The sequence below is a fragment of the Bos grunniens genome, chromosome 11, assembly GCF_055505025.1.
Source record: "Bos grunniens cultivar Pamir isolate PY7600 chromosome 11, Bosgru_T2T1.0, whole genome shotgun sequence".
Lineage (NCBI taxonomy): Eukaryota > Metazoa > Chordata > Mammalia > Artiodactyla > Bovidae > Bos > Bos grunniens.
This window is the reverse complement of record NC_141175.1, coordinates 106,180,768-106,207,997: the sequence shown is the minus strand read 5'-3', so window position 1 is coordinate 106,207,997 and position 27,230 is coordinate 106,180,768. Positions and strand designations below refer to the sequence as shown.

Below are 27,230 nucleotides of genomic sequence, written 5' to 3'. Positions count from 1 at the left end.
CTAGGAATGTTAACCAAGATGATTTACACAAACGACATTCCCCTTCTCCATGCTGGTGGCCTCGATCTCACTCACGGCCACTCATGTGAGCACCCTTTTCTATTTCAGTCTAAATAAGCACAAAACCACAACTGCCTCCCATGCTTTGACTGTGTTGGTTCACTCTTGAAAGTGCTCCCATGATTCCCTGCCACCCTCAGATTACTTAAATCCATCTCTTTTGACAAGCATTAAAACTTTAACCGAGTGAACCCAGGTAGACTTCTTTCCAGACTCAAAGCTATGTTCACTCTACCTGTCATCACTCTTCACTGTCATCTGCTGGGCAGTCTCACCTCCTGCCTTTGAGAGCAGCATAGCTCACCCTTCCCATCCAACTGCTCCAAACCACTCACCATCCCTCGGGTCTAGCCCATCCTCCGCAGAGCCCACAAAAACTGGTAGAAACATACCAAGCCTCAAGACGGAGGGACGGTCTGATTCCACTGTTCTGACCTCCAGGTCTAGATGTCATGTTTAAACATGCAGATATTTTAAAAAGCATTGTATCAGCAAAAATGAATTGTCATCAAGAAAGCAAGCATGGTCTGGGAATTTTTTATTATCGTTTTCAATGTTACCTATAAAATACAATTCACTAGAGAGTTTTCCTCTATGACTACACTCCTCTGCAGTCGTAACTGTGGTTGGTTGTATCCCATGCTGACTACTTCTCCCAAGTCTAAAGTTCTGCTCTCATCTGAGTAAAATGTGTGCGGATTGTGTCACGGGCTTCTCTGGTTGTGGTGTGTGGCCTTCTTGCTGTGGTGGCTTCTCGTGTTGCAGGGCAGGGGCTCTAGGGCATGGGCGCTTCAGTAGTCGTGACAAACAGCCTTAATTGCCCCTGGCATGTGGAATCCTCCTGGACCAGGGATCAAAACTGTCCCCTGCATCGGCAGGCAGACTGTTACCCACTGTGCCACCAGGGAAGTCCCAGCTTGGGTTTTAGCCCAAACTTTATTCTTTGCCCATCCTGCCCGACAGGCCTCAAGTCACAGCCCAGTTTTTGGAGCTGGGCGGAAGTGCATTTGTGGGGACACAGGGCTCCGCAGGGAGGGGAGTAGGAGGGGAGCTTCTCCTTAACTGGCCGGCTCCGTTTCATGAATCGATCACCCCTCACACCTTCGATACAAACAACAAGAGCCCATCCTGACAACGGCAGGTCAACAGAAGCAGGGTTCACCGAGTCCTCAGTCGTTCCCTCGCCTTAGAGCGAGTCAGGGTAACACGTGCTCTTGTGCCCAGTGCGGGATTCTTGCCAGCCTCCTCCATTCCGGTTTCTACTGAGGCCGACTTGAAAGAGGAAAGAGGGCCAGAGACCACTGACAGAGTAGGGGGGAGGGAGGGCGGGTCTGGGCCCAAGTCATCATCACGGCATCGCACAGCGACAGACACACGGGGCTTCACTCCCGTCTCCTCCACCTGCCTCCACATTTAAACAAGCAGGAAAACCCAAACCCTCACAAAGAAAGCAGCTGTGCTATCTACTTTCTTCTCCTTCACGGCTGATTCAAGGAGCCGCCTGCCTCAGGAGGAGGAAAGATGTAGCCCAGCTAGCGTGTGCTCAGGGTCACTCTGGGTCTCTCTCTTCAGAGACTCTGGAGGCAGCTTTCTTCCCGAGTTCACACCCATTGTTGTAACTGCTCCTAAGTGTCCCCATCTGTTCATTTCAGTGGGGGCCACAGAGGTTTCCACCCATCTGAGTAAGTCAAGCCCTCTTTGGTTCAGCCTTTCCACCTTGTGTGACAAAAAGATCAGCCTGCCGACACAGGGAGAACAGTAGATTTTTAGATAACATACCTGTTAGCTGTGAGGTTGTTAGCTTTGAGGTTGGGGAGTGAGGCGAGGGGGCTGCATAGAAAAAAATGACCCGAGTGAAGTTAAAAAAAAAAAGGAAAGTGGTAGTTTGGGAGAAAAGAAAAAAAAAAAATGACAGGCCAGCATGAAACACATACGCCTCTCCCTCTATGGGCTGGTGGATAAATTATGTACAACGGCCAAACCTCTGCAGCCCATTTCTGAAAGACAGACAGGACTCAGCAACACGGTGGGTACCCTACAACTCACCAAATGCCTCTGCCTGGATGCCATCATTAGGACACGGTTACACAAACAATGGGGGAAAGCAAGATGAGCCACATGCACAGCGTCTTTGTCCTTTTTGCAATCAGGCTGGTGAGACGGGGCTCCATCCTGAAGTTCGTTAGCAGGCACAGCTGGCCTGGACATACAACACATGGGGCTGAGCCGCTCAGGAATCCTGTCTCATAACCTTCTTTCGAGCTCTCTCTCAGTCCCAGCTGGCTGACTCAGGCCTGCCTCTCCCTGAGGGCCCTGGGGGGTGAGGGGGTGGGGGCAGGAGCCCCTGGTGTTCGTGCCGGGGCTCCTGGACAGGGACCCTCGCTGGTTCTGTGGCACAAGGTGGGAGACGGTGGTGGCTGTCCCTCAGCCGTCGCCCCTCACCCGCGTATGACAATGGTGCCCTCAATTCATCTTACAGGATGACCTGTCACTCCAGCTCCTGAAGTCCCCCACCCACCTCTTCTTCACGACAAAACAGGGAAATGTTGAAAGGAAAAGAGCGAGAGAGTGGTGTAAAGGCTGAGTCTTTGCCAGAAGAACTCCAGCTCTGCGTTCAGAATCAACACAGGGCGGGAAGAGGGATGCTTAACTTCTTGGTATCGAGAAGGTGGAGCAGTTCCGGCCTCCTGCCCATGGGGATGGGCTGGAAGGGCATGGGGTGGGCCTCTGTGCCAGGCAAGGCTGTGGTTCCCCGCTCCCCTTGCTCTGTCCGTGTCGCTGCCTGCTCACCTGGCTCACAGGATCCACCCCACACAGCAAGCAGGGCACACAGGCCTGTGTCCCACTCTCCTTCTCTGGGACCGCGAGCAAGACAGAAACTCAGCGGTGCCATTTCTCCAGGCAGACAGGCTCCGGCTCTGTGTAACTAAGTCTCAGCAGCTTCTCTGCCTGCGTGCTGGGGCCACAGCCCTCCCATGGGCCCTCTGCTTCTCCAGGGCAAAGCACCCCTTCAGGCCCAATGACCACCATCTTCCTGCAGCTCTGTCTTCTTACTTGCTGGCCACATTCACTGGTTTTGGGCTCTGTTCTCCACCCATCCCCACCCTGGGCCTGTCTCCAATGCAGGATGTCCCTTGGGACCAGGAAAGTACCCCTCAAGAGAGGCTGGGTCAGAAGGTCCCTGTCCCCCTTAGCCCCTCCACTGATGCCCTACCCAGGAAAGGCCAAGCTCTCCAAAGCAGCACCCGACCCTCCCAGCCCACTCTTTCAGGCTCCTTCTCTCAATACTCTTCCCGGCCTCTCCCCCAAAAGCCTCCCTTCCGGTGGAACAGGGGCCCTGGTACTCCCGGACCAGCCCTTCACTTTATCACCTTCACCTTCGTCTGCACCGAGCCTCCTCCCAGAATGCACTGCCACACTCTCAACTTTGGATCCTACCCACACTTCGGGACCCAGCACCGAGGGGCCCTCTGAGGAGTCCCCTGGGAGTCCGGCAACATCTGCCCAGCCTGGGACCTCTCCCGGCTGTTACATGCTCCAGGGCACCTTCATGCCCCATGGCAAGTCTTCTTGGCTAACTTATTCTTTCGGTTTTTTCAACTGAAAAAAAAAAAAAGCACCTCTGTAGGGTGCTTTTACCCTACAGAGCTCAACAGGGAAAGGTTTATGCCTTCTGGATTCCAAGTCCTTTTAGCTGCCCTCTTGGACACAGAATCATATTCACCTATAATTACAGAAATCTGTGAGAATTTGTTTTATTTTCTAGGCTGCCTATTAAAAGAGAATTTCTGAGTAATTTTTAGGGCAAAAAAATCACAAGAGATAGCTTTGTCCATCTCTATTTACAATGACGTTACATAAAGTTTCCCCATCGAGGATTCAACGAGCACTTTGATGGCTCAGATTGGGGTCCTGAGTCAGTAAGAGAAGGTAAAATACTGATGAAAACCTTGCTTTTAGTTACGTTATGATCACTTTCCCATCTAACATGTGATGCCACTTTGAGCATGTATCAAATCTTGTTAAACTACTATATCTCAAAGGAGGGCCGGCTTTTTTTTTTTCTCCTTCAGCTCTCACATTTCTGAGTAAAAGCCATCATTTTCCAGTTAATAGAGCATTATATTTTCTCTGCAAACAAATTCCCATAATTTACAAGCAAAGAGAAAGGGAATTCATGGAGAGGAGACACTGCACTATTTTTCCTTCTGACATTTGGGATCTACCATGGGTTAAAAATGATGGTTTTATCTCTGGTGATTTATCAAACTCCAGATTCCCTAAAAGATGAACAGACGCACTGAAGAAAGAATGCATCACCTTAATGCTTCATTTTGACACTCTGGGTATCTAAAAAGAATCTTATTTTGAATCTCCCCCCTCCAGAAACTCAGTCGTTCCCATGATTTACACATTGAATTCTTGTTTTCCAAACACACTTAGGTGAGAACATGCCAGGAGACACACTGAAAGAAAATGGTCACATTTGAAACATACAGATTATTTATAGACAGAAAACTCAAAAACTGAAAGAAAATCTGGTTGTCAACAGACAGTTGCTTTTTCTATGTTTTCTCTGCAGCTCATTTTGGGTTTTGTGTGGGTGGCTCATGTGAACTCAAAGGTTGTTTGCTAAATGTTTGATGAGATTAGGACATGTTGTCTTTTAAAACTTAATGTAAGTTTGTGTATATAGCACATATGTTTAACTTTAGAATATGGGTAACTTTTTAAATATAGAAAGCCATACCTAGAACTGCTGTTATAAGATTTCCTATACTTCTATTTTTATTCACAGTTTAGAAGGTCTTATTCATATTCCTAGTGGAGTCTCATAATAGTTGTGCAGTGGAAATTTTTGCTTTTTTACCTTTTGGGTTAATTTCATCTGCCAACTTGGGCACTCTGTTCAAAAGTACTTAGGTACCAGGAGCTGGAAAGTCAGCATGGCCTGCAACTCAGATCTTTGCAGTTCACCATATAAACTACATCTTTGATCATATAGTGTACAAAGGAGAAAAAAGAAACACTTTTAAACAAGGGCTTATTTATTTACTTATTTGCCTCTTTAGCAATGCTCAGCCATTAGATTCAGGTCCAGCAAGCACTTACGGGCCCCACAAAGTAGGCAGATGGTAGCACTCTGCCAGGATTTGAACCCCGCTTTCTGCTGTGTGGCCCTGGGCAACTCAGGTAGCCTTTCTGAGCCTCAGCCGCATGGGTGGATGGTGGTCCCTCCCTGTCTGCCTTGGAGGGAGACTACCGAGTGCTCGTTAATCTTACAGAAAGTCTGTAAGATAGCAAACAAAAATAAAAAGCACGATTGGGCAACCAACGCAGTAAGAAGAGTGAAAAACAGCATAAGCCAAGTTTAACCTCAGAAAGTACCACCCCCCACCCCCCAAACGGAAGTTTAAGAACTCTGGAATGCACATTCTTTAGGGTTTATATGTAGGAAGGAAAGCCCTTGGGGAGTTGGGGGTGGGAGGGCGTCTCTCAAAATCTGATGCTAAAAAGCCATGGGGGTCAGCCAGCCCCAGGGCAGAGTTCCAGCCCCACACCTTAGACCTGTGTGGTCACAGGCAACTGTCCACCTGAGCGGAGCTTCCTCAAGGCTAAGTGAGGTTGTCGTGGAGACTGAAGCGGGTGACGGGAGCCAGGCACTCAGCACGGTCCTGGCTCAAGGGAAGCGCTGAAGAGGCAGAGATGGTGGCCATCAGCCCAGTCGGCCAATGTCCCCAGGGTCAGGAAGGGAAGTGACCTTTTATTAGAGTCTGGGTCAAGTATAGCTGCTAAATTCTGTCCTGAACAAACCTCCACTAAACAAATATTCTTCAGGAATTGAACTTGGCTTTTTCCTCTTGTCTCCCTCTTCCCAGCACAACAGAATCTTGAAGGTCATCTGTCATAAAACCGTCTCATAAACTGGGGCCTTCATCAAAGAAAAGTGAGCTGACAGCTCTCTTGGGGCCTCACAGGTGACCTGCTCCCGGGTGCTGGGGGAGCAGGCCCCAGGGTGGGGGGCTCTGGCGAGGGCTGTGTGGCTGCCCTTATGTAGAACACAGAGCTTGGGGCCCTCAGGTCCGGCTGGCACAGACTCAAATTCACCTGCGTGGCCTGGGGCTTCAGGGAAGGAAACCCTGCCTTCCGATGAAGGGAGCAGCCCGTGCGATGTCGCAGAAACAACCTGCTCCCCTCGCTGGAGCCCGGGAGCCATGCTCCCTCACAGCTGCTCTCCCAGAACCAGGAGGGCTCGGAATAAGGTCCAACATTGGGCGTCGGCATCTTAGAACTTCCTCTCTTCCTCGTCTACTTGCTGATGAGACACAAAATGTAAATCTATGTGGGCTTCCCTGGGCTTCTCAGGTGGCACTAGTGGTAAAGAACCCGCCTGCCAATGCAGGAGACACGGGTTCAATTCCTGATCCGGGAAGATCCTAAGCCCGTGCACCACACTACTGAGCCCAAGCCCCAGAGCCAGTGCTTCACAGTGAGAGAAGTCACCCGAATGAGAAGCCTGTGCACTGCAGCTAGAGAGCATCCCTGCACCCTGAAACCAGGGGAAAGCCCACGAGGCAATGAAGACCCAGCACTGCCAAAAAAAAAAATTGTTTTTAAAAGTGTAAATCTGAGGTGGCAGAGTTGCACACCCTGCCCAGGGTTTCCGTGCTGCGGTGCTCAGGTTCAGCTAAACTAATTCTTCCTTTCAGGAGCCATCATCCACGGGAGCACACAGTAAGCCCCGCCCCTGCCTGCAATGGCCTCCATCACCAGGGCTTCCACTCCTCTCTCCATCCTGCTAGTACTGTGCCAGTCCTCACGCTCTCTTCTTCCTGAGTTCTGCCACCTCCTGGGCCGCCAGACGGAGGCGGCCGTTGTTCCAGACTCCAGGCATTAGGGACGATGGACATTTGCGTGACCCTCTCCCAGCCGCCACACCCTCCGACATGGACCGATCAACCCGCTTTGCTCTCAGGAGTGATGAGTCTGAGATGTGTCCCCCACATCAGAAGGACAGAGAAAACGAATCTGGAGACAATCCTTTTTTTTCTCCAGCGTTGAGGTCTCCAAGACGCTGGTCTGCTGGGATATGGTGGCAAATAGCACCCGCCCACGCTTGGCTCCCCAGACCCCCTCACCGGCCGCTCCCACCCACATGTCTAACGGGCGTTAGACGAAGATGGAAGGTCAGCAGCGGGGCAGCGGGACCCAGCGCCTCCCTTCCTCAGAGCACCGCCTCAGGGGCTGCGCCACAGCTTCTGGGCCAGCAGAGGGCGCCAATGGCAGAGGACGGCTCACAGGTTGCCACAGCCAATGGAGTAGTACCTGTGGTACTGCCCCCCTCCCCCACCTGCCAGACTTCCCACGTCCTGCGGTAACAATAGAATGTTCCAGAAACTCATCCAAAGACTGAGATGTGCTGCCTTTTGACTTCTAGTTCCACCACAGAGGTCATGTTTGCCCTTCAAGCTGGAAGGACCCAGGGTTTGGTGGGTACTCTATGGCCTTGAGTCTAAGTTGAGTCTAAGTTTTGTAGTTGAGTCTAAGTTCCTTGAACATCTGGAAGTTCATGGTTCACATACTGTAGAAGTCTGGCTTGGAGAATTTTGAGCATTACTTTGCTAGCATGTAAGATGTTTGAGCATTCTTTGGCATTGCCTTTCTGTAGGATTGGAATGAAAACTGGCCTTTTCCAGTCCTGTGGCCACTGCTGAGTTCTCCAGATTTGCTGGCATATTGAGTGCAGCACTTTCATAGCATCATCTTTTAGGATTTGAAATAGCTCAACTAGAATTCCATCACCTCCACTAGCTTTGTTTGTAGTGATGCTTCCTAAGGCCCACTTGACTTCGCATTTCAGGATGTCCTGCTCTAGGTGAGTGATCACACCGTCGTGGTTATCTGGGTCATGAAAGTCTTTTTGTATAGTTCTTCTGTGTATTCTTGCCACCTCTTCTTAATATCTTCTGCTTCTGTTAGGTCCATACCACTTCTGTCCTTTATTGTGCTCATCTTTACATGAAATGTTCCCTTGGTATCTCTAATTTTATTGAAGAGATTGCTAGCCTTTCCCATTCTATTGTTTTCCTCTATTTCTTTGCACTCATCACTGAGGAAGGCTTTCTTATCTCTCCTTGCTATTCTTTGGAACTCTACATTCAAATGGGTATACTTTTCCTTTTCTCCTTTGCCTTGAGCTTCTCTTCTTTTTTCACTTATTTGCATTATTTGTCCAGATGTTCAAGCTGGATTTAGAAAAGGCAGAGGAACCAGAGATCAAATTGCCAACATCCGCTGGATCATCAAAAAAGCAAGAGTTCCAGAAAAACATCTACTTTTGCTTTATTGACCAAAGCCTTTGCCTGTGTGGATCACAACAAACTGTGGAAAATTCTTAAAGAAATGGGAATACCAGACCACCTGACTTGCCTCCTGAGAAATCTGTATGCGATCAAGAAGCAATAGTTAGAATTGGACATGGAACAACAGACGGGTTCCAAATCAGGAAAGGAGTATATCAAGGCTGTATATTGTCACCCTGCTTATTTAACTTCTATGCAGAGTACATCATGTGAAATGCTGGGCTGGATGAAGCACAAGCTGGAATCAAGATTGCCAGGAGAAATATCAATAACCTCAGATATACAGATGACACCACCCTTATGGCAGAAAGCGAAGAAGAACTAAAGAGCCTTTTGATAAAAGTGAAAGAGGAGAGTAAAACAGTTGACTTAAAACTCAACATTCAAAAAACGAAGATCATGGCATCTGGGCCCATCACTTCATGGCAAATAGATGTGGAAACAATGGAAACAGTGACAGATTTTATTTTTCTGGGCTCCAAAATCACTGCAGATGGTGACTGCAAGCCATGAAATTAAAAGACACTTGCTCCTTGGAAGAAAAGCTATGACCAACCTAGACAGCATATTAAAAAGCAGAGATATTACTTTACCAACAAAGGTCCATCTAGTCAAAGCTATAGTTTTTCCAGTGGTCATGCATGGATGTGAGAGTTGGACTATAAAGAAAGCTGAGTACTGAAGAATTGATGCTTTTGAACTGTGGTGTTGGAGAAGACTCTTGAGAGTCCCTTGGACAGCAAGGAGATCCAACCAGTCCATCCTAAAGGAGAAAAGTCCTGAATACTCATTGGAAGGACTGATACTGAAGCTGAAACTCCAATACTTGGGCCACCTGATGCGAAGAACTGACTCATTTGAAAAGATCCTGATGCTGGGAAAGATGAAAGGTGGGAGGAGAAGGGGATGACAGAGGATGAGATGGTTAGATGGCATCACCGATGCGATAGACATAAGTTTGAGTAGGCCCTGGGAGCTGGTGATGGACAGGGAAGCCTGGGGTGCTGCAGTCCTTGGGGTCACAAAGAGTCAGACACAACTGAGTGATTGAACTGAACTGAATGAAATTCCTAAACTCACACATGACTTTGGGATGAAGTTGTGGCATTTTTTTTCTGCACTTGCAGAATACTCATTCAAGTAACTAGTAATGAGCTAAAGTAACGCTCATTGAAGAAGGTGGTAAGTGCAATTCCACAATTCCCTGGAAAATGAATGCCAAAGCTAAAACTAAATCAAGGTGAATGTCATTTGCCTAAAGAAGAGCCCCACTAACCATGGGGAGGAAACTGATGATCCCATGAAGAATATTGGGAAAAGGACTCATAGCTAAAATGCAGAAATAATGCTTTAATAATGCAGGTGATCACATTTTTATTAATGAAGTCTCCTTAGCAAGGAAGCAAATACATCCTTGAAAGGAGTCTGAAATTAATCCTCTGATAGGCAGAAATCTACACTATTCAAATATTCTAACTATAGTTGCAACCTGAACTGAATGCCTACATTCTAAACTCTAAGTCACTTTATTCTTAATAAAGTGACTAAGAGAAGGGACCAGAAAAGGGACTTGCTGCAATACAATGGGAACTAAAAACCAAGAGATAATTCAGCATGGAGCTGAAAATGCTGGATGTATTTTATTTAATTAATTAATGTATTTATGAAATTCATTTCATAAAATCATTCCTCTTTTTGGTTTTTGGACTGGTACACCCTTAAGGGTTCAAGCAGCACCATGTTTCAGCACTGCTATTTCCAGGGCGAGATCAAAACGCGTATCAGAGGAAAGTAATAATTCATCATCGTAATAGTTACATCCCACTTTAGAAACCACTAGAGACTGCTTCACATTCTTATTTCCAACATGGTCTTCCTGAGTTTTCAGGTGACAAATGGAGACTGATGCCAGGAGGCTTTTTTCCTGTTTGTTCCTGATGGAAAGGGCTAGATGCAGAGTTCATTTTCATCTGGTGTGACACTCAGCTCTGAGCTTCGCCGCCTGCTGCTTCCCTTCCCTCCTCGTGCCGCTCCTTTAAAAGTCTCTGGAGGCAACATCTGGGTCCAGTCACTGAAAACAGATGGGTTCTGCCACCTCCTCTCCGGTCTCCCTGGAGACCTCTGCCCGGTGCGGGGCTGGGGAGGGGGCGGGGGGAGTGTGCTATTGGAACCTAATGACATGCTGACTACATTTTTCCTGTGTGTGTTCAGGGCATTCCTGTCATTAGAACCCATCCTGTATCTGTACAGCCCTTCTCATTACGGATGGATTTCCCTATTTCAAGATCTTCCTCAGATTTCTTGATGCTGTCATTGGGTCCTATTATTTTTCTTGCTGTTACAATTTTTCTTCTGTGACTTTCTACAGCCAAATCCTCTTCATCTGTCATGGAACCAGAGGCCAAATTTCCTGAAAATCATCACTTTAGCTTACGGTCACTTTTGCTTACCATCATTTATTGCTTAATCAATAGCAGGTTCAGAATCAGTTTGGATTTCTTCAGCGCTGTGCAATATCAGCTCTTTGAAGTCTCTTCCTGGTGTTAAGACTTCATACATTGGCACCAAGCCTCTTTCTCTGTTTCTTCCTCTTAAGGAAAAAGATCTAAATGTTCTGCTTTGGCTATGGGAACAAAGGCTTTTGTAGATTAGTAACTAAGAGTAATAAAAAAGTTTCATTGAACACTATGAGTCAGCCTTCTCTGGTGGCTCAGCAGGAAAGAATCTGCCTGCAATGCAGGAGACGTGGGTTCAATCCCTGGGTTGGAAAGATCCCCTGGGGAAGGATATGGCAACCCATTCCAGTATTCTTGCCTAGGAAATCTCATGGATAGAGAAGGCTGGTAGGCTACAGTCCATGGGGTCACAAAAGAGTTGGCCCTGAGAAGCAGAAGGCAGAAACCAAACAGAGTCTGGGATGTAGATGAGGCGTTGGTTATCCCAGGGTGGGCACCGTGTTTAAAGGCTGGCCTTGGGTGTGACGCTCTGGCAGCCTCGCTAACCCTGTGAAGAGCCTGTGCTCTTGGCAAGTTCACCTGAGCACGGGCACATTGACCTGAGCATCCGCGTCCCACTCCTTACTCTTAAGCCCAGGGCCATAAGGCTACCCCGGGTCCCAAGCACTGGACTGCACTCAGAAGGGAGAGGCCCTGGCACTTTTCTACTCCTGAATGCCTGGCTAGGAGGCAGGGTGGTGGGCGGGCCAGGATACTGGACAGGATGCAAGCACTCCTGGGTTGCTGGTGCAACTCTTTTTTTTCTGGCTGTGCTGGGTCTTCGTTGTTGCATGGGCTTTTCTCTAATGGCAGCTGCTGCTGCTGCTGCTGCTAAGTTGCTTCAGCCGTGTCCGACTCTGTGAGACCCCATAGACGGCAGCTCCCTCAGCTCCCCCATTCCTGGGATTCTGCAAGTTGAGGCTATTCTGTAGTTGTGATGTGCAGGTTCTAGGGCACATGGGCTTCAGAAGTTGCAGCTCCTGGCTCCAGAGCACAGGCTCAAGAGTTGTGGTGCCGTGGGCTTAGTTGTCTTGTGGCATGTGGACTCTTCCCAGATCAGGGATGGAACCCAGGTCTCCTGCCCTGTGGGCAGATTTTTTATCACTGAACCATCAGGGAAGCCCAGGCTTGACTCTTAACAGAACCCATCAAGGAATTCCATACTCTGCACAGCGCCCAGGGATGTACTAGGGCCATTAGCCAGGCCCCAGAGCTGAGACGGTGGTCAAATCCACTCCTGCTTTCTGGGAGCCAGCAGTGACCTTGGTATGATGGAAAACTCTATGCAGCAAACAGCAGTCAGCACCTTCTGCTTTTCATACTTTCCCCCCATGGAGGATGGGGCTCCCTGGGGGCTCAGTGCTAAAGAATCCCCCTGCAGTGCAGGACACGAAGGAGACACAGGCTCAGTCCCTGGGCAGGGAAGACCCCCTGGAGGACAGCATGGCAACCCACTCCAGTGTTCTTGCCTGGAGAATTCCACAGACAGAGGAGCCTGGTGGGCTACAGTCCACGGGGCCCCAGAGAGTCGGGCACGACTGAGCAACTGAGCACACAACATCTAGTAAGGGAAAGAGGAGGAGTTGGGCAGGCCATGCTGCTGCTAAGTCATGTCAGTCGTCTCTGACTCTGTGCGACCCCATAGACGGCAGCCCACCAGGCTCCGGTCCCTGGGATTCTCCAGGCAAGAACACTGGAGTGGGTTTGCCATTTCCTTCTCCAATGCATGAAAGTGAAAAGTGAAAGTGAAGTTGCTCAGTCGTGTCCGACTCTTTGCGACCCCATGGACTGCAGCCTACCAGGCTCCTCCGTCCATGGGATTTCCCAGGCAAGAGTACTGGAGTGGGTTGCCATTGCCTTCTCCGAGGGAGCAGAAATCTTCACGGAGCTCACTCTGTCTTCAATGTTTCATCTTACTTTCTGTGATTTTGAGGCCAAAATGAACATTCACACTACCTCACCCTCGGGGGCAAACACTTTGGACCGGATCACTTTTTGTTTCAGAAGCGGGGAGGACTGTCCAGTTCAGTGTCCCCTGCCTCGATCTGCCAGCAATTCCTGCTCAGTTGCAACAACCAAGATGTTTCCACCTGTCAACAAATGTTCCCTGGAAGATGTAGTCACCTCTGGCTTAGAATCACAGCTTTAGAGGGCAGAACCAGTCCTTGCTAAATTAGGGGGGTAGGTTTAAGCAGTTTTGGTCCTTGAACTTCTTCAGGCAGTGACTGCATTGAAACATCCTCACTTTACCCACCCCTCACTTGTTCCTTGGGAATGACAGTCACCACTGGGCTGAGGGCCAGTGCTGAGGGACCACGCTTGGCCAGCTGGATCCTGGCACATTTGGCATTACGTTCTGTGGGTGTCATTTGGTCAGTGGGGAGTAACTTGGGGACCCTGAATTCAACACAAGGGCTCAGATTGCAGAGTCATCTTCCCAGATAACCTGAGAGTCACTCAATCCCAAATATTTGACAACAGCCACTGACCTCGGTGAATATGCGCCAGAGACAGGCAGGTGATGTGGTGAAGGCATGAGTTCCAGGCACTGAAAAAGTCCTCCTTCTCGGTCATCACCTGCCAAATTGACAAGAAAAAAAAAACCAGCTGATGATATTCTTAGAGAATAGAACTTACTAGCGAGGCAGATGGCAGACAACGCACATCTCAGCACCACCATTAAGCAGGGGTGTGTTGCATGCAAGGGCTTCTGTCACCCCTAAAATGCCTCTGTCACCCCTAAAAGCTTCAGTTAGATGAAGAAATGCCATAACATGCTGAGTCCAGTTTACATGTTGCTATTAATCCCTCACTCGTATCAAGCGTGGTGGTGCACATGCACTCAGTCACTTCAGTCGTTTCTGACTCTTGGCGACCCCGTGGACTGTAACCCACCAGGCTCTTCTGTCCATGGGTTTCTCCAGGCAAGAATACTGGAGTGGGTTGCCATGCCCTCCTCCAGGGGATCTTCCCAACTCAGGGACCGAACTCAAGTCTCCTGCGTTGCAGGCAGATTCTTTACCACTGAGCCACTGGGGAAGCCCAAGCATGGTGGCACCACGCTGCATTTCTTGAGATGTGACCAGCGTTGAAGAAACAATTTGAAGGAGACAGGCAGAGAATGTGAGATGGTTTTAGTCAGGTCACTCACTGCCTGGAAAATTCTAAATAACAGAACTAACTAAATCTAGTCTGCAACAAAACCAACCCACCTTCCCACCCTCCTCCCCCATATTGTAGTCACATACTGCCAGGTTTTCAAATTGTTTCTTTTTCTTTCCTCTTCTTTTCTTTTTTGTCTTCTTAAAATTTTTCTTAAAAGCTTTTGCTTGAAATTCATTTCCTGACAGTTCTGGAGGCGGGAAGTCCACTATCAGGGTGCAAGCACAGTTAGGTTCTGGGGGGACTCTCTTCCTGGCTTGAGGACGGATGCCTCCTTTCCGTTTTTGCACAGCTGCCCTGCTGCTGCTAAGCTGCTTCAGTCGTGTCCGACTCTGAGACCCCATGGATCGTAGCCCACCAGGCTCCTCTGTCCACAGGATTCTCCAGGCAATAATATTAGGGTGGATTGCCATGCCCTCCTCCAACCCAGGGATCAAACCTGCATCTCTTATGTCTCCTGCATTGGCAGGCAGGTTCTTTATCACTAGCTCTACTTAGGATGCAGAGAGAGTGATCTCTCTCTCTTCTTATAAGGCATCTAATCCCATTATGAAGTTCCCACCTTCCTGGCCTCATCTAACCCTACTGACCTCTCAAAGGTGCCATCTCCAGATCCATCACATTGGGAATGAAGGCTTTGACATTTGAATCTGGAGGAGGGATGCAGACATTCAGTCCATAACAATATTCCTTTCGATTTTCATTATAGAATTATATGTACTAATTCTGAGAGGAATCTTATAATAGAAAGGCCATGGACTTTGGAGCTTGAGAAATAGAAATTGAAACTACAGCCCAATTACTATCTACTTTGGTAGTGTGGACAAATTATTTCACTTCTGAGACATTAAAAATTTTTTAAAGTCTGTCATATAGAGTGAAGTAAGTCAGAAAGAGAAAAACAAATATTGTAAACATATATGTATATACATATATATCAAATATCATATGTTAACACACACATATATATATATGGAATCTAGAAAAAATGGTACTGAGGGACATATTTGCCGGGTAGGAATAGAGACGAAGATTTAGGGAATAGATTTGTGGGCATGGAGAGGAAGGGGGTGGGACGGACTGAGAAGGTAGCATTAACAGATACGCACTATGGTGTGTGAGACAGAGAGCGAGCAGGAGGCTGTTGTACAGAACAGGAAGCTCAGCTCAGTGCTCTGCGATGACCTAGAAGGTGTGGGATGCGGGGTGGGGGAGAGAGACTCCAGAGAGAGGGACACCTGTATAATAGAGCTGATTCACATGCTGCACAGCAGAAACCAACACCACACTGCAAAGCAATTATACTCCAATTTAAAAAATGCAACACCAAGTTTTTAAATTTAGATATCATTGACAATAATATATTAGTCTCGGGTGTACAATATAATAATCCGATGTTTGTGTATACTGTGAAATGACCACCACAGTAAGTCCAGTTAACATCTGTCACCATAGTGACATTTTTTTTTCTTGTGATGAAAGCTACAGTTAATAACATAACTGCTTGTATGTTTGAAAGTTGATAAGAGAGTAGATCTTCCAAATTCTCCTCAAACTGTTTCCTGGATACCCGTCACCTCTCCAGCATTGGCACTGGCAGTGGCCATGTCTGACCTGTGTGAGGAATACGGACTCAGGATGATTATGCTCTTTATTCATTTAAGGAGTATATTTTTCAGCTTTACTCTGTGTGAGATGGTCTTTCAGTCACTCTAATGAAGGAAACGGTTTGCTTTACTTGGTTTTTCAATCAGTGGGAAGTGAAGAAATAGAATTGGAAGCAAATAAGAAGGAAAAGGATAAACAGAAAAGAGAAAGATGCCGAATCACAGAGTTGGCAGAGTCCTGTCGGTGGAGTTTGGAGGCAGATTCTTATCTGACCAGAGCAGAGTGTGAAATTTGGCACTTCTGGGGTTTCTTTGTTTCTTGCCTTTGTTTGGAAAACCTAAGGGCTTGATATTTAAACTTTCAGCATTTTCTTTGCTCAGAGAAATAATACTCAAGTAGAAAGCTAGAATATCATTATTGGAAAGACTGCTGCTGAAGCTGAAGCTCCAATAGTCTGGCCACCTGATGCAGAGAGCCAACTCAATGGAAAAGACCCTGATGCTGGGAAAGATTGGGGGCAGGAGGAGAAGGGGATGACAGTGGATGAGCAGGCTGGATGGCATCACCGACTCGACAGACATGAGTTTGAGCAAGCTCCAGAAGTTGGTGATGGACAGGGAGGCCTGGCGTGCTGCAATACACGGGGTCGAAAAGAGTCAGACATGACTGAATGACTGAACTGAACTCAGTCTGTGTATCTGCTTCCCATTTTTCTTCAGCTCACACTCTGAGTCCTCTGGTTGGAAGATTACCTGCCTCCCACTGCTTCCCGGTTCCTGCAGGGCCTGGAGGTCAGACTCCTTTGTAAAAACCCTCCTAAAATAGAGTGCTTTGTGCTCCAGTGGAAAAGTTGGCATAGCAGAACGTCTCTGTCCATGTATAATTTAGCATGATCACCTGGGGCAGCAGGCACAGCTCAGAGGACCATGTCACGTGTGCCTGGGGTCCCCACGCAACTGGGGCATCTCATGACAGTGCAGGGAGAGGAAAGCATCTGTCTTGTTCCCTGCATCGGTGTCACAATCACAACTGAAAAAGCACAGTAGAGATAGGTGATACTCAAGCAACAGCCCACACAGCATCTTTCGCAGAGGTGAGGACAAGAGCTGGCCAAACACTCATGGCCCGAAACTGCCCCATCACACTGCAGAGGAAGAAGCCAAGAATCCACACCAAAGCCTGGTGGACAGGCTCTCCTAAACATGCTTCGGCTGCCCCCACTGTCACATGGGAAGGAGAGAGGAATCTCCTTGTATCAAATATAACGTGGATGTGTCCAAACAGAATTGCGGGACACTTTTAGATTTTTTAAAGAGTCAGTGGATAGAGTAAGTTTTCATGAGCCTGATCAAGAGCAAAGCAGAGACAGAAGACTGGCTGGACTACATGGAACCCTGAATGAAGAAGGCACATCCGATGGAAGAAGCTTGCAGAGGGCCCTCTTGCAAAACTGGCTATGGCTGAGCCCTTCCGCCAGGATGTTGTTGTTTAGTCGCTAAGTCCTGTCTGACTCTTTGCAACCCTGTGGACTGAAGCCTGTCAGTCTCCTCCACCCATGGGATTTCCCAGGCAAGAATACTGGTGTGGGTTGCTAGTTTCTCCTCCAGGGAATCTTCCCGACCCAGGAATTGAACCTGCATCTCCTGCATTGGTAGGTGGGTTCTTTACCCACTGAGTCACCAGAGAAATCCCCAATAGGATGAGACAAAAGTGAAGATCAAGTTCAAGTTAAGGAGAAAGGCCCCTGGCAGCCAATTCCTAAGTGCTTTTCCTCATATGTCAACATCACAGTGCTGCTGCAAGACCCACTGGAGAAGGCTCAGTGCAACCTCATCCTTGCTGGCAAGTGGCCCCTGGCCCTCCACTTACCAGATGGAAAGGTTGGCACAACTGTCCCCTACCCTCCACAACTCCCCCCAGACCATGGAACATGTTGATAGGAAGGCAGCTTCACGAGGGCAGATGCCCAGAAAAGAAGCCAACTGAGAAGCCTCTGGTCCCTTGAGTTAGCTGATGGGCGGGAAGCAATAAGCTGAAGCCACACAGGTCCATACACTGAGGCAGGGTGGCCTTTGAACAGTGTGTGGGGCATACTTCATCCCACGATCAGGTGGTCCAAGTGAGCAGACCAGAAGATCAAACCCTAGTTCAGCCTCTAAGTGTAGACTCAGTGCTAACTGCAGAATGTCACTGTCAGCAACTGTAACCCTGCAGATAACTGTAACCCAACTCCAACGCACAGAATTTTTACATTTACTTACTGCACAAAAACACGGTAGAACAACAGAAATCAACTATTTAACCCTCCAAAGTTAAAATATCTTAACACGAGGTTTCATTAAAGATGGCATGGTTGGGACTTCCCTGGTGGCACAGTGGTTAAGACTCTGCTGACAATGCAGGGAGTGCAGGTTTGATCCCTGGTCGAGGAACTAAGACCCCACAGTGCAGTGCAGAATGGCTGAAAGATTTTTTTTTTTTTTAACGGCATGGTTGTTCTTTACTTCAAGCAGTAAACTTGCTGTTGAAAACTTGCGCATAAATTAGCCTTCCCCATGGTGCTCAGTTGTGTCTGACTCTTTGTGGCCCCAGGGACTATACAGCCCACCAGGCTCCTCTGTCCATGGAATTTTTTAGGCATAAATTAGCCTTATGAAAGCAAATCCTTCTTAAACTGCATCAAGCAACAGACACTGTTTGAAGCCCTTAAGTTGCACTTGCTCATTTAGCCTTCAGGAGCCCTGGAGATAAGTATTACTGATATATTTTACTATCTTCATTTTGCAGGGGGAAGGTTGAGGAATTTGCCCAAGGTTGGAGACGTGGGTTGGGACTGGGTACCCAGTTTTAGGAGCTCACATTTCTAGTCACAGGATACACTGCCTCCCAATGGACTGATGGAGAATTAGCTCCCTGTCCCTCCCAAATACATAGTTTATAGAGATGCGTTGTCACACCTGGTCATGTTTGATGTGAATGACATGCCACACTTAAAGCCTCTAAGGGAAATAACTGCTTATTTCCTAATAAGTCATCATACAGCTAAGACAGAACTGAACTCATAAAGAGACCCCTGCTGCCTCATCTTTGGTGAATACCCATATCCATTCCCCCTTTTTCTTTTCTAGAAACACCCCCAAATAGGTTGGGCAGCAATATAGCCAGTTAAAAACACTTACCTCCCTACAGAGGATTTATTAAAAAACCTCAGCTAACATCATATGTAATAGTAAAAGACTTAAGTGTTTTCCCTCTGAATCAGGAAGAAGATGAGAATGTTCATATCTCCACTTCTATTCAATATTACTGCAGGTTCCAGCCAGGGCAATAAGGCAAGAAAAAGAAACTAAAGGCCGAGAGTTTGGAAATGAGTAAGAGTGTCTTCACTACAAAAAGACGTGATTTTTTACATAGAAAATCCTAAGGAATATACGATAAAACTGCTAGAATTAAGAAGTCAATTAAGCAAACATAAGATATAAGCCTTTGATATACAGATCAAAAGTGAAAGCCTCGTCAATCAGTTTTGACTCTCTTCGACCCCATGGACTGCAACCCGCCAGGCTCCTCCATCCATGGAATTCTCCAGATAAGCATACTGATGAGGATAGCCATTCCCTTCTCTAGCAGATTTTCCTGACCCAAGAATTGAACAGTCTGAGTCACCAGGGAAGCCCATACAAATAAAAGTCAACTGTATTTCTGTATTCTAGGAATGAATAATTGGAACTTGAAATTGAATCCACTTGCCAACACAGAAGACGCAAGAGCTATGAGTTGAATCTCTGGGTCAGGAAAGTCCTCTGGAGAAGGGAATGGCAGCCCGCTCCAGTATTCTTGCCCAGAGAATCCCGTGGACAGAGGAGCCTGGTCGGCTGCCGTCCATGGGGTAGCAAGAGTCGGACATGACTGAGAAACTAACCCACCACCACCGCCCCATTACAGGGAGACGTTTCTTGTGCTTTCAGCTGTGTGAGGTCTCCTGCTCGCGTTCAGCAGGTGTTCTGTGAGACTTGTTCCAGGTGTAGAGCCATTTGTGATGCATTTGTGGGTGGAGGTGAGGGCGGAGGTGGGCAGAGGGGAGGTCCGTGTCCTTCAACTCCACCATCTGATTAGACCCCCTGGGCTCCTGTCTCTGGCAGCATTTAAAACATTTCTACCTTTGTATTCAGCTCCAAATCCATTTGCTGTGTCCTTTGAATTTGTTTTCCGTGCTGTTTAAATCTACCCTCTTCCTTTATATTTTACTGTGGAGAGAAGGTAGAAATCAGTTGGGCGGGGGCGGGAAAGAGTCCAGTCCTGACCAATAACCATGCAGGCCTTTATAAGTTTGCTAAGCTTGGATATCAGATTCTACAAAACACTTTAGGTACCATATGTCTTAAATTATATCCATCCGATATGGGGAATAATACAACATGCAGTTATTTTAAAATTTTATAGAGAAGAAAAGTAGGTCAAACAATGATTTTTCCTTACTTTCTGCTTCTCCGGCTGTCCACAGAAGCCCACTCCCCTAGACTTGGGAGCCTTTGTCCAGGAGGAAGTAATCTTGCCCAGCAGATGAAAGTGAAACTGTCTGTCACTCAGTCATGTCGGACCCTTTGCTACCCCTGGACTGTAGTCCATCAGGCTCCTCTGTCCATGGAATTCTCCAGGCAAGATTACTGGAGTGGGTTGCCATTCCCATCTCCAGCGGATCTTCTCAACCCAGAGATTGAACCCAGGTCTCCTGCATTGCAGACAGATTCTTTATCCTGTGAGCCACCAGGGGAGAAGCCCAGTAGATGACCACCTGGTAAAGTAATGGAAATGGTGCACCCCAAACCATACAGGATTTCTTCTCCTTCTCCTTTAGTTTCTCTTCTTTCCCTTCTCTCTAGCAGGTGGAACTTGTGGTCTGGCTTCCCCACACTTAGCCCACCTGCAGCACATGCTCACCTGGCCTCTCAGCCCTTTTGCTGCAGACTCTTCTGTAGCCCTTTGTAGCGCTGGCAGGAGAGGCGGGGGTCTGCCTGGGTCCCGCCTGCATTTCTCTCTGTGACTTCACCCTTGGTGCGGCCAGAGGACAAGTCTCCCTCCAGGATCCCCGAAGGCCAGTCCTCACCCAGTCGGCCCACGTCCCCACCTTCTGTCTCTCCGCCTGTCTGACTGTCTGTCTTGTCTTTCTGTGTGTGGGCGTGCATGTATGTGCACGTGTTCTTAATATATTTTTCTGCCTTCCAGTATTTTTTATGTCTATCTTTATTTCATTTCTCTGTATCTCCCTCTCAAGATGAGTTCTTTCTATTTTAAAAAATTTTTATTTATTTATTTGGCTGCATTGGGTTTTAGTTACCCGTGGCATGCGGGATTTTAGTTCCTCTCCCTGGGACTGAACCTACATCCCCTGGATTGGAAGGTGTATTCTCAGCCACTGGGCCACCAGGAAAGTCCCTCTTTCTCTCTTTTTGCAAACTTACTTCACCACTTTTCACTTGTCTATGTATTTTTAATGTTTCCGCAGTTCTCTGCCTTTCTGTATTTTCTTTATTTTTCTGGGTTTCTGTTCTGGTTTTCTTCCTCTCCTCTCCTATTTCTATGTCTACAGTTCTGTCTTTTTTTCCTGCATTGTTCATCTGTCTTTTCTCCTATCTCCTCTTTCTTTCTTCTCTAATGTGTTTGCCCACTACATTATTTCTTCCTTTGCTCTTTAGGCTTACTTCCAGATTAAGCTTGGTTTCCTCTGTGTGGCTTTGGAGAGAGGACCCCTCTCCTGGCCACCAGCAGCCTCTCCCGGAACGCTGCTCTCTCCCAAAGCTCTGTTCTTGCATCGATGGGCAGGGGCTGGTTTGTCTGCCACTAGCAGCTCGGAGAAAGCAAGGTGGCTGGGTCCACCAGCTGTCAGCTCACTGGTGGCTTCCTGAACTGGGAATATGGGATTATTTATACCATTACCCTAAGCTTTGAACCTGAGCTACAATTCCAGGAGAGCCAGATAAATACATTTCATCCAAGATCTTGCAACCCATGCAAAAAAAAAAGTGAGAAAGGACACAGGATGCCCACTGCTCCTGCCTGTTCCCTACGAAAAGGAGAAGTAAATATTCTCCAGATGTCCCAGAGATGGCTGTGTCTTGGCTTTGGGGACCCCAAGGGAGGGGCTAGTTGTGAAATTCATGATGATCTCAGAGCTCAGGTCAGAGTTTGAACCCAGGGCCCTCTGCTCTACCACCCGTCCCATCCCAGAGACACTCGCTGGGCCCCAGCTGGGCACCAGAGCCTCACTCCCTTCCCTCAGAGGTGGCCGGTGGCTGCAAGACCAAGGTGGGTGGAGGAGCCCTCCTCTAAGGATATGAGCCGAGGGGGTGCAAGGCTGGGGTTCCCAGAGGAACACACCATGAAAATGATGGCTGGTGTGATGCCATGTAGAGGCCCAGCATCTCGGATCTTCCCAGCACACCCATGTGCCCCATGGCACTGGCCCTGGGTTTTACAGTGAGTCCCAGGGAAGTCCAGTAACAGGCTCTAGACCTGGAACGCAGATGTATCTGTTGGCCAGGGCACGCCTCATCCCCCACTATCAACAAAGCTTGTTCAGCACAGCCATGTGACTGCAGACCTGTTCCCCATACACACCCTCACTGTTCACACAGGAGCCTCCCCTCCAGACAGCCTGGGCCACAGCAGCAGAGACAGCATCCTCCTCAACTGCATGGGGAGCAGGTTCTCCATTCAGTTCAGTTCAGTAACTCAGTCATGTCCGACTCTTTCCAACTCCATGGACCGCAGCATGCCAGGCCTCCCTGTTTATCACCAACTCCCAGAGTTTACTCAAACCCATGTCCATTGAGTCGGTGATGCCATCCATCTCATCCTCTGTTGTCCCCTTCTCCTCCTGCCCTCAGTCTCTCCCAGCATCAGGGTCTTTTCCAATGAGTCAACTCCTCGCATGAGGTGGCCAAACGATTGGAGTTTCAGCTTCAACATCAGTCCTTCCAATGAACTCCCAGGACTGATCTCCCTTAGGATGGACTGGTTGGATCTCCTTGCTGTCCAAGGAACTCTCAAGAGTCTTCTCCAACACCACAGTTCAAAAGCATCAATTCTTCGGCGCTCAGCTTTCTTTATAGTCCAACTCTCACATCCATACATGACCACTGGAAAAACCATAGCCTTGACTAGACGGACCTTTGTTGGCAAATACTAGCTTGGCTGCAAAGACACTTGCACATGATGCACACAGCATGGCTCCTCTCCCTCCTCAGCCATCCAGTCTCAGGACACTCACCCCTGCCTACTTCAGAGTGGTGTATGTACCCTTCTCTCCACCTTCCCCACCCACTGCTCCCTCCAAGTTTCTCCTGAGAGCTCCCCTCCACATCATGGTCCAAATGTGCACCCTCTGGTCTCCACCAAGCTTGCACATCCGTCCATTGGAGCCCTTCTCATCACATTGCTCTGACTAGAGCAGGACTGAGACTTGCCTGGTACCCAGCCGAGTTGGGCAGGGCCAGTGGGCACATGAAAGACTCCCCTCTCACACACAGGTGGTGGGAGTAGAGGTGGATTCCAGGCAAAGGGCTGGAATGCAGCTGGATGCAGAGGGCACAGAAATACAAGAGGAAATTTTGTAGAGAGGAATACAGACAACCAAGATGTGTGGGGCTCCAGGTCAGGCTTCTCACTGCAGGGCAGTAATAGAGACTGCAGCTTTGGGGGGATCTTCCAGGGTCTCCGCAGCTTCTTCTCTCACCGGTGCTACCCTCCAAGCTCTGGTCTGGGTCCTGGCAGTACGAACAGGTCCCCAAGACAGAGCCCTTTCCTAGCAAAGACCTGACTATTTTTGTCCAGGAGTGGGTACGGGGCAGGGGGGACACATGTGCTTGATCTGACCTGTTTCTGAATCTTTTCACCACTAAGGCTTGGCTGAAATTGTTAGAAGATGAAATCAATAGGCTCTTGGCAAAGGGCTCCTATAATTGAATACATTACTTCCCAATTTTTCCTCCTTTTCCCTTTTTGTGTCAAATGAAGAGTCTGCTTTTTATTACTGAGTCTTTCAGAACAGAAAACGAATATCAGATGATAGAGCTTCTTTGGTCATTTAGCCTACGTTTGAATACATGCCCCTGAAATTGATCTTGATCGTTTCCAACAATGGATATGTCAATAAACAGATGGGTGATGCCTTCCTCCTTTCCTAGCAGTGTCCTCCTCTTGAAATCGCTTCTAACTGTTTCGGTGGAGGAGGAATAGAGGTGGGGGTAGGGGGTGGAAATCAGGAGACCATAAATAGATTTTACAGGCACTGAAGCATGCATTTGGAGTACCATCAGCTAGAAAGATCTTGTTTCAAGAACACAATCTTTGCATTTAGCTGAAGACGATGTTATGGAACCTGACTGCCCTTAGTGACTGCCTAAAGCTGTCATAAGGCAGAATAATGTACATTTAATATGGGAAAGAAATCAACCCTCAGGATCTTTGTTTCCTGATTCTCTGCAGCAGCTCAGCTGGTGCTTGGCCCATAAGACAGCTGGTGGAGGCGTTCTTGGGACTGTGGGAGAAAGGCCAGGGGTGCGGCACACAGGGGTGCGACCCCATGGGAGTCTAGAGTGAAAACAGGAAACAAGAGACTGGGATGAAGAGCACAAAACCCGCTGGACTTTGGACTCCATAGGGCTCTGTGCCTCAGTGGCCACCAGTGACATCGGATCTCCCCCAGAAGCCCTGGGGGCACTCCTAACTCCACCTTCTGCATTCTCTCCATTAAACCTGCCCAAGTCTCACCCCCTACCCCTCACACTCACTGCTGTGCATGCTAAGTTGCTTCAGTCATGTCCAACTCTGTGTGACCCAAAGGACGGTAGCCCTCTGCCACCCCTCCTAGTTCAGACTAGATCCCAGCTTTTCTGGGGTGATGGTTTCTGTGGCCTTCCAAAGGGCCACCCTCTCATCACTGACTCCAGAATGATCTTCCTGACACCAACGTGCTCTGGCCGCTTGCAGGGAAGGCAGAAGGTTCTAGACCCCATACTCAGGGTGTGCAAGGCTCCCTGCAGCGAGGACCCACCGCCACTGCAGTCACTCCACCAGTGCAATCACACCACTGCAGCTTCTGCTGGACAACAACGTGAATCAGCTCATAGTACACATACATCCCCTCCCTTTTCAGTCTCCCTGCTAGCCGCCCCACCCCACCTCTCTATGTCATCACAGAGCGCTGACCTGAGCTCCCTGTGCTATACAGCTGCTTCCTGCTAGCTAGCTATTTCACACATGGTAATGTAGATATGTTAATCCCAAGCTACTTGGTCCTTGAAAGGATGCTCAGCACCAGTAGTCATCAGGGAAATATAAATGAAAACCACTATGAACTATCACCTCCCACCTTTTAGAATAGCTATTGTCAAAAAGCAAGAGATAAAAACTGTTGATGAAGATGTGAAGAAAAGGGAATCCTTGCGTACTGTTGGTGGCAATGGAAATTGGTACAGCCACCATGGAAAATAGTATGGTGGTTTCTAAAAAATTAAAAATGAAACTACCATATAGATCCAAGAATACTACTTGGGATATTTATCTGAAGGAAATGAAATCACTATCTTGAAGGGATATCTGCACTCCTATGGTCATTGAAACATTATTTACACAAGCCAAGATATGGAAGCAATCTAAGTATTCACACACACATGCTGAAATAGTGAGCCATTCATCATGAGAAAAAAAGGAAATCCTGCCATTTGTAACCACATGGATAGACTTTGAGGTCGTTACGTTAAGTAAAATAAGTCACGCATAGAAAGACAAATACTTTACAATCTCATTTATATGCAGAATCTAAAAAAGCTGAAGTTGGGACCTCCCTGGCAGTCCAGTGGTTAAAACTTTGTCTTCCAATCCGGGGGTGCGGTGGGGGAGGTGGCAGTGTGGGTTTGATCCCTGTTTGGGGAACTAAGATCCCACAGGCCTCGTAGCCAAAACACCAATACATAAACCAGAAGCAATGTTGTAACAAGTTCAATAAAGACTTTAAAAATGGTCCACATAAAAGAAAAATTCTTTAGATAAAATTAAAAAGATGAAAAATCTTTTTAAAAAATCACAGAGAGGGAGTGGAAGGGCAGCTATCAGGGGTTGGGGGCAGGAGAAATTGACACATGTTGGTCAAGGGGAAAAATGTCTGGTGACCTAAAGTACAGCATGGTGACTACAGCTAACAGTATTATACTCTATACATACAAGGTGCTAGAAAGTACACCTTCAATGTCTCACTCTCTACCAAAAATGTAACTGTGTGAGCTGATGAGTGTTAACTAACAGTAATGTGTTAATCAGTGCACAGCATACACGGATCATCACAGTGTACACCTTAAAATTACGCAATGCTGCTGCTGCTGCTGCTAAGTCGCTTCAGTCGTGTCCGACTCTGTGCAACCCCATAGACGGCAGCCCACCAGGCTCGGCTGTCCCTGGGATTCTCCGGGCAAGAACACTGGAGTGGGTTGCCATTTCCTTCTCCAATGCAGGAAAGTGAAAAGTTAAAGTGAAGTCTCTCAGTCGTGCCCAACTCTTAGCGACCCCATGGACTGCAGCCCACCAGGCTCCTCCGTCCATGGGATTTTCCAGGCAAGAGCACTGGAGTGGGGTGCCATTGCCTTCTCCTTAAAATTACACAACGTTCTATGTCACTTATATACAATGAAACTGGAGGAAAAATAGCAGGAGAAACTCCAAAAAAGAAACTATTGTTCAGTATTCAGTCATTTACACCAAGTCAAACTCACCAGTAATTAGCATTCCATAAACCAGAAAAGTGTGATTTCTATGCTATGCTCTTCAACCATGAGCCCTGAGCTTGCTACATATACCCATAAATCTGCGTGTCTCTCAGACTAAGCTCTGTCTTGTCCCTTGTCCTGTCTGGATGATTTGCCCCACTGTCCATGCCCGAGCATTTCCTACCACCTTGGCCAGGGACCTGCTTCCCATGGTCCAGACTTTCAGATGTCAAGACCTCTAATAGAAGGTTCAGAATCTTTAGGGTCCATCTGCCTGACTTTGGGGCCTCCTGCCAGGCTGCTTTAACCTTGCCCAGACCTCCCCCGCCATCTGCCTCCATGCTCTGGATTCCATGCTGCTGGCGCGTCTGGGTGCCCACAGCTGTGTTTTGGCGTGCCACTGAAAACTCTCTAGCTCAGAACTGACACTTGGTGAACGCTGTTGCTGTTTGCCATTTCTTCTTTTCCCCAATTAGCGTATCAAGATTCAGTGGCTGAATCTTGGAAAGTTCTGAGTTTCCTATTTCATATAAGAAAAGATGGTAAGTGCCTGCAATGCAAACAACCTAACTGCTGTGAGGCACCACTTAAGTTGTATCTTTAAATATTTTAATTGAAGTATAGAAAGCATACAGTCAGATGCATAAATCTTAAGTTGACAGCCTGATGATTTTTTTATGTGTATGTACCCATGTAACCATCCATACCAAGATAAAGAAATTTCCCAAACCCTGTACTGTACTCCCTCCCAGCCCATGCCACACTCTCTCACTCTCTGA

General features: G+C 47.8%; 1 protein-coding gene across 1 annotated transcript in view; it reads right to left on the bottom strand.

The window, feature by feature from the left end:
* The window catches only part of ACOXL (acyl-CoA oxidase like), a 328,413-nt gene that overhangs the window by 52,021 nt on the left and 249,162 nt on the right, over nt 1-27,230 (bottom strand). The window contains exon 16 of the mRNA XM_086328295.1: nt 13,408-13,495. Within this exon, the coding sequence (XP_086184421.1) occupies nt 13,408-13,495 (88 nt within the window). The remainder of the gene's footprint in view (nt 1-13,407; nt 13,496-27,230) is intronic.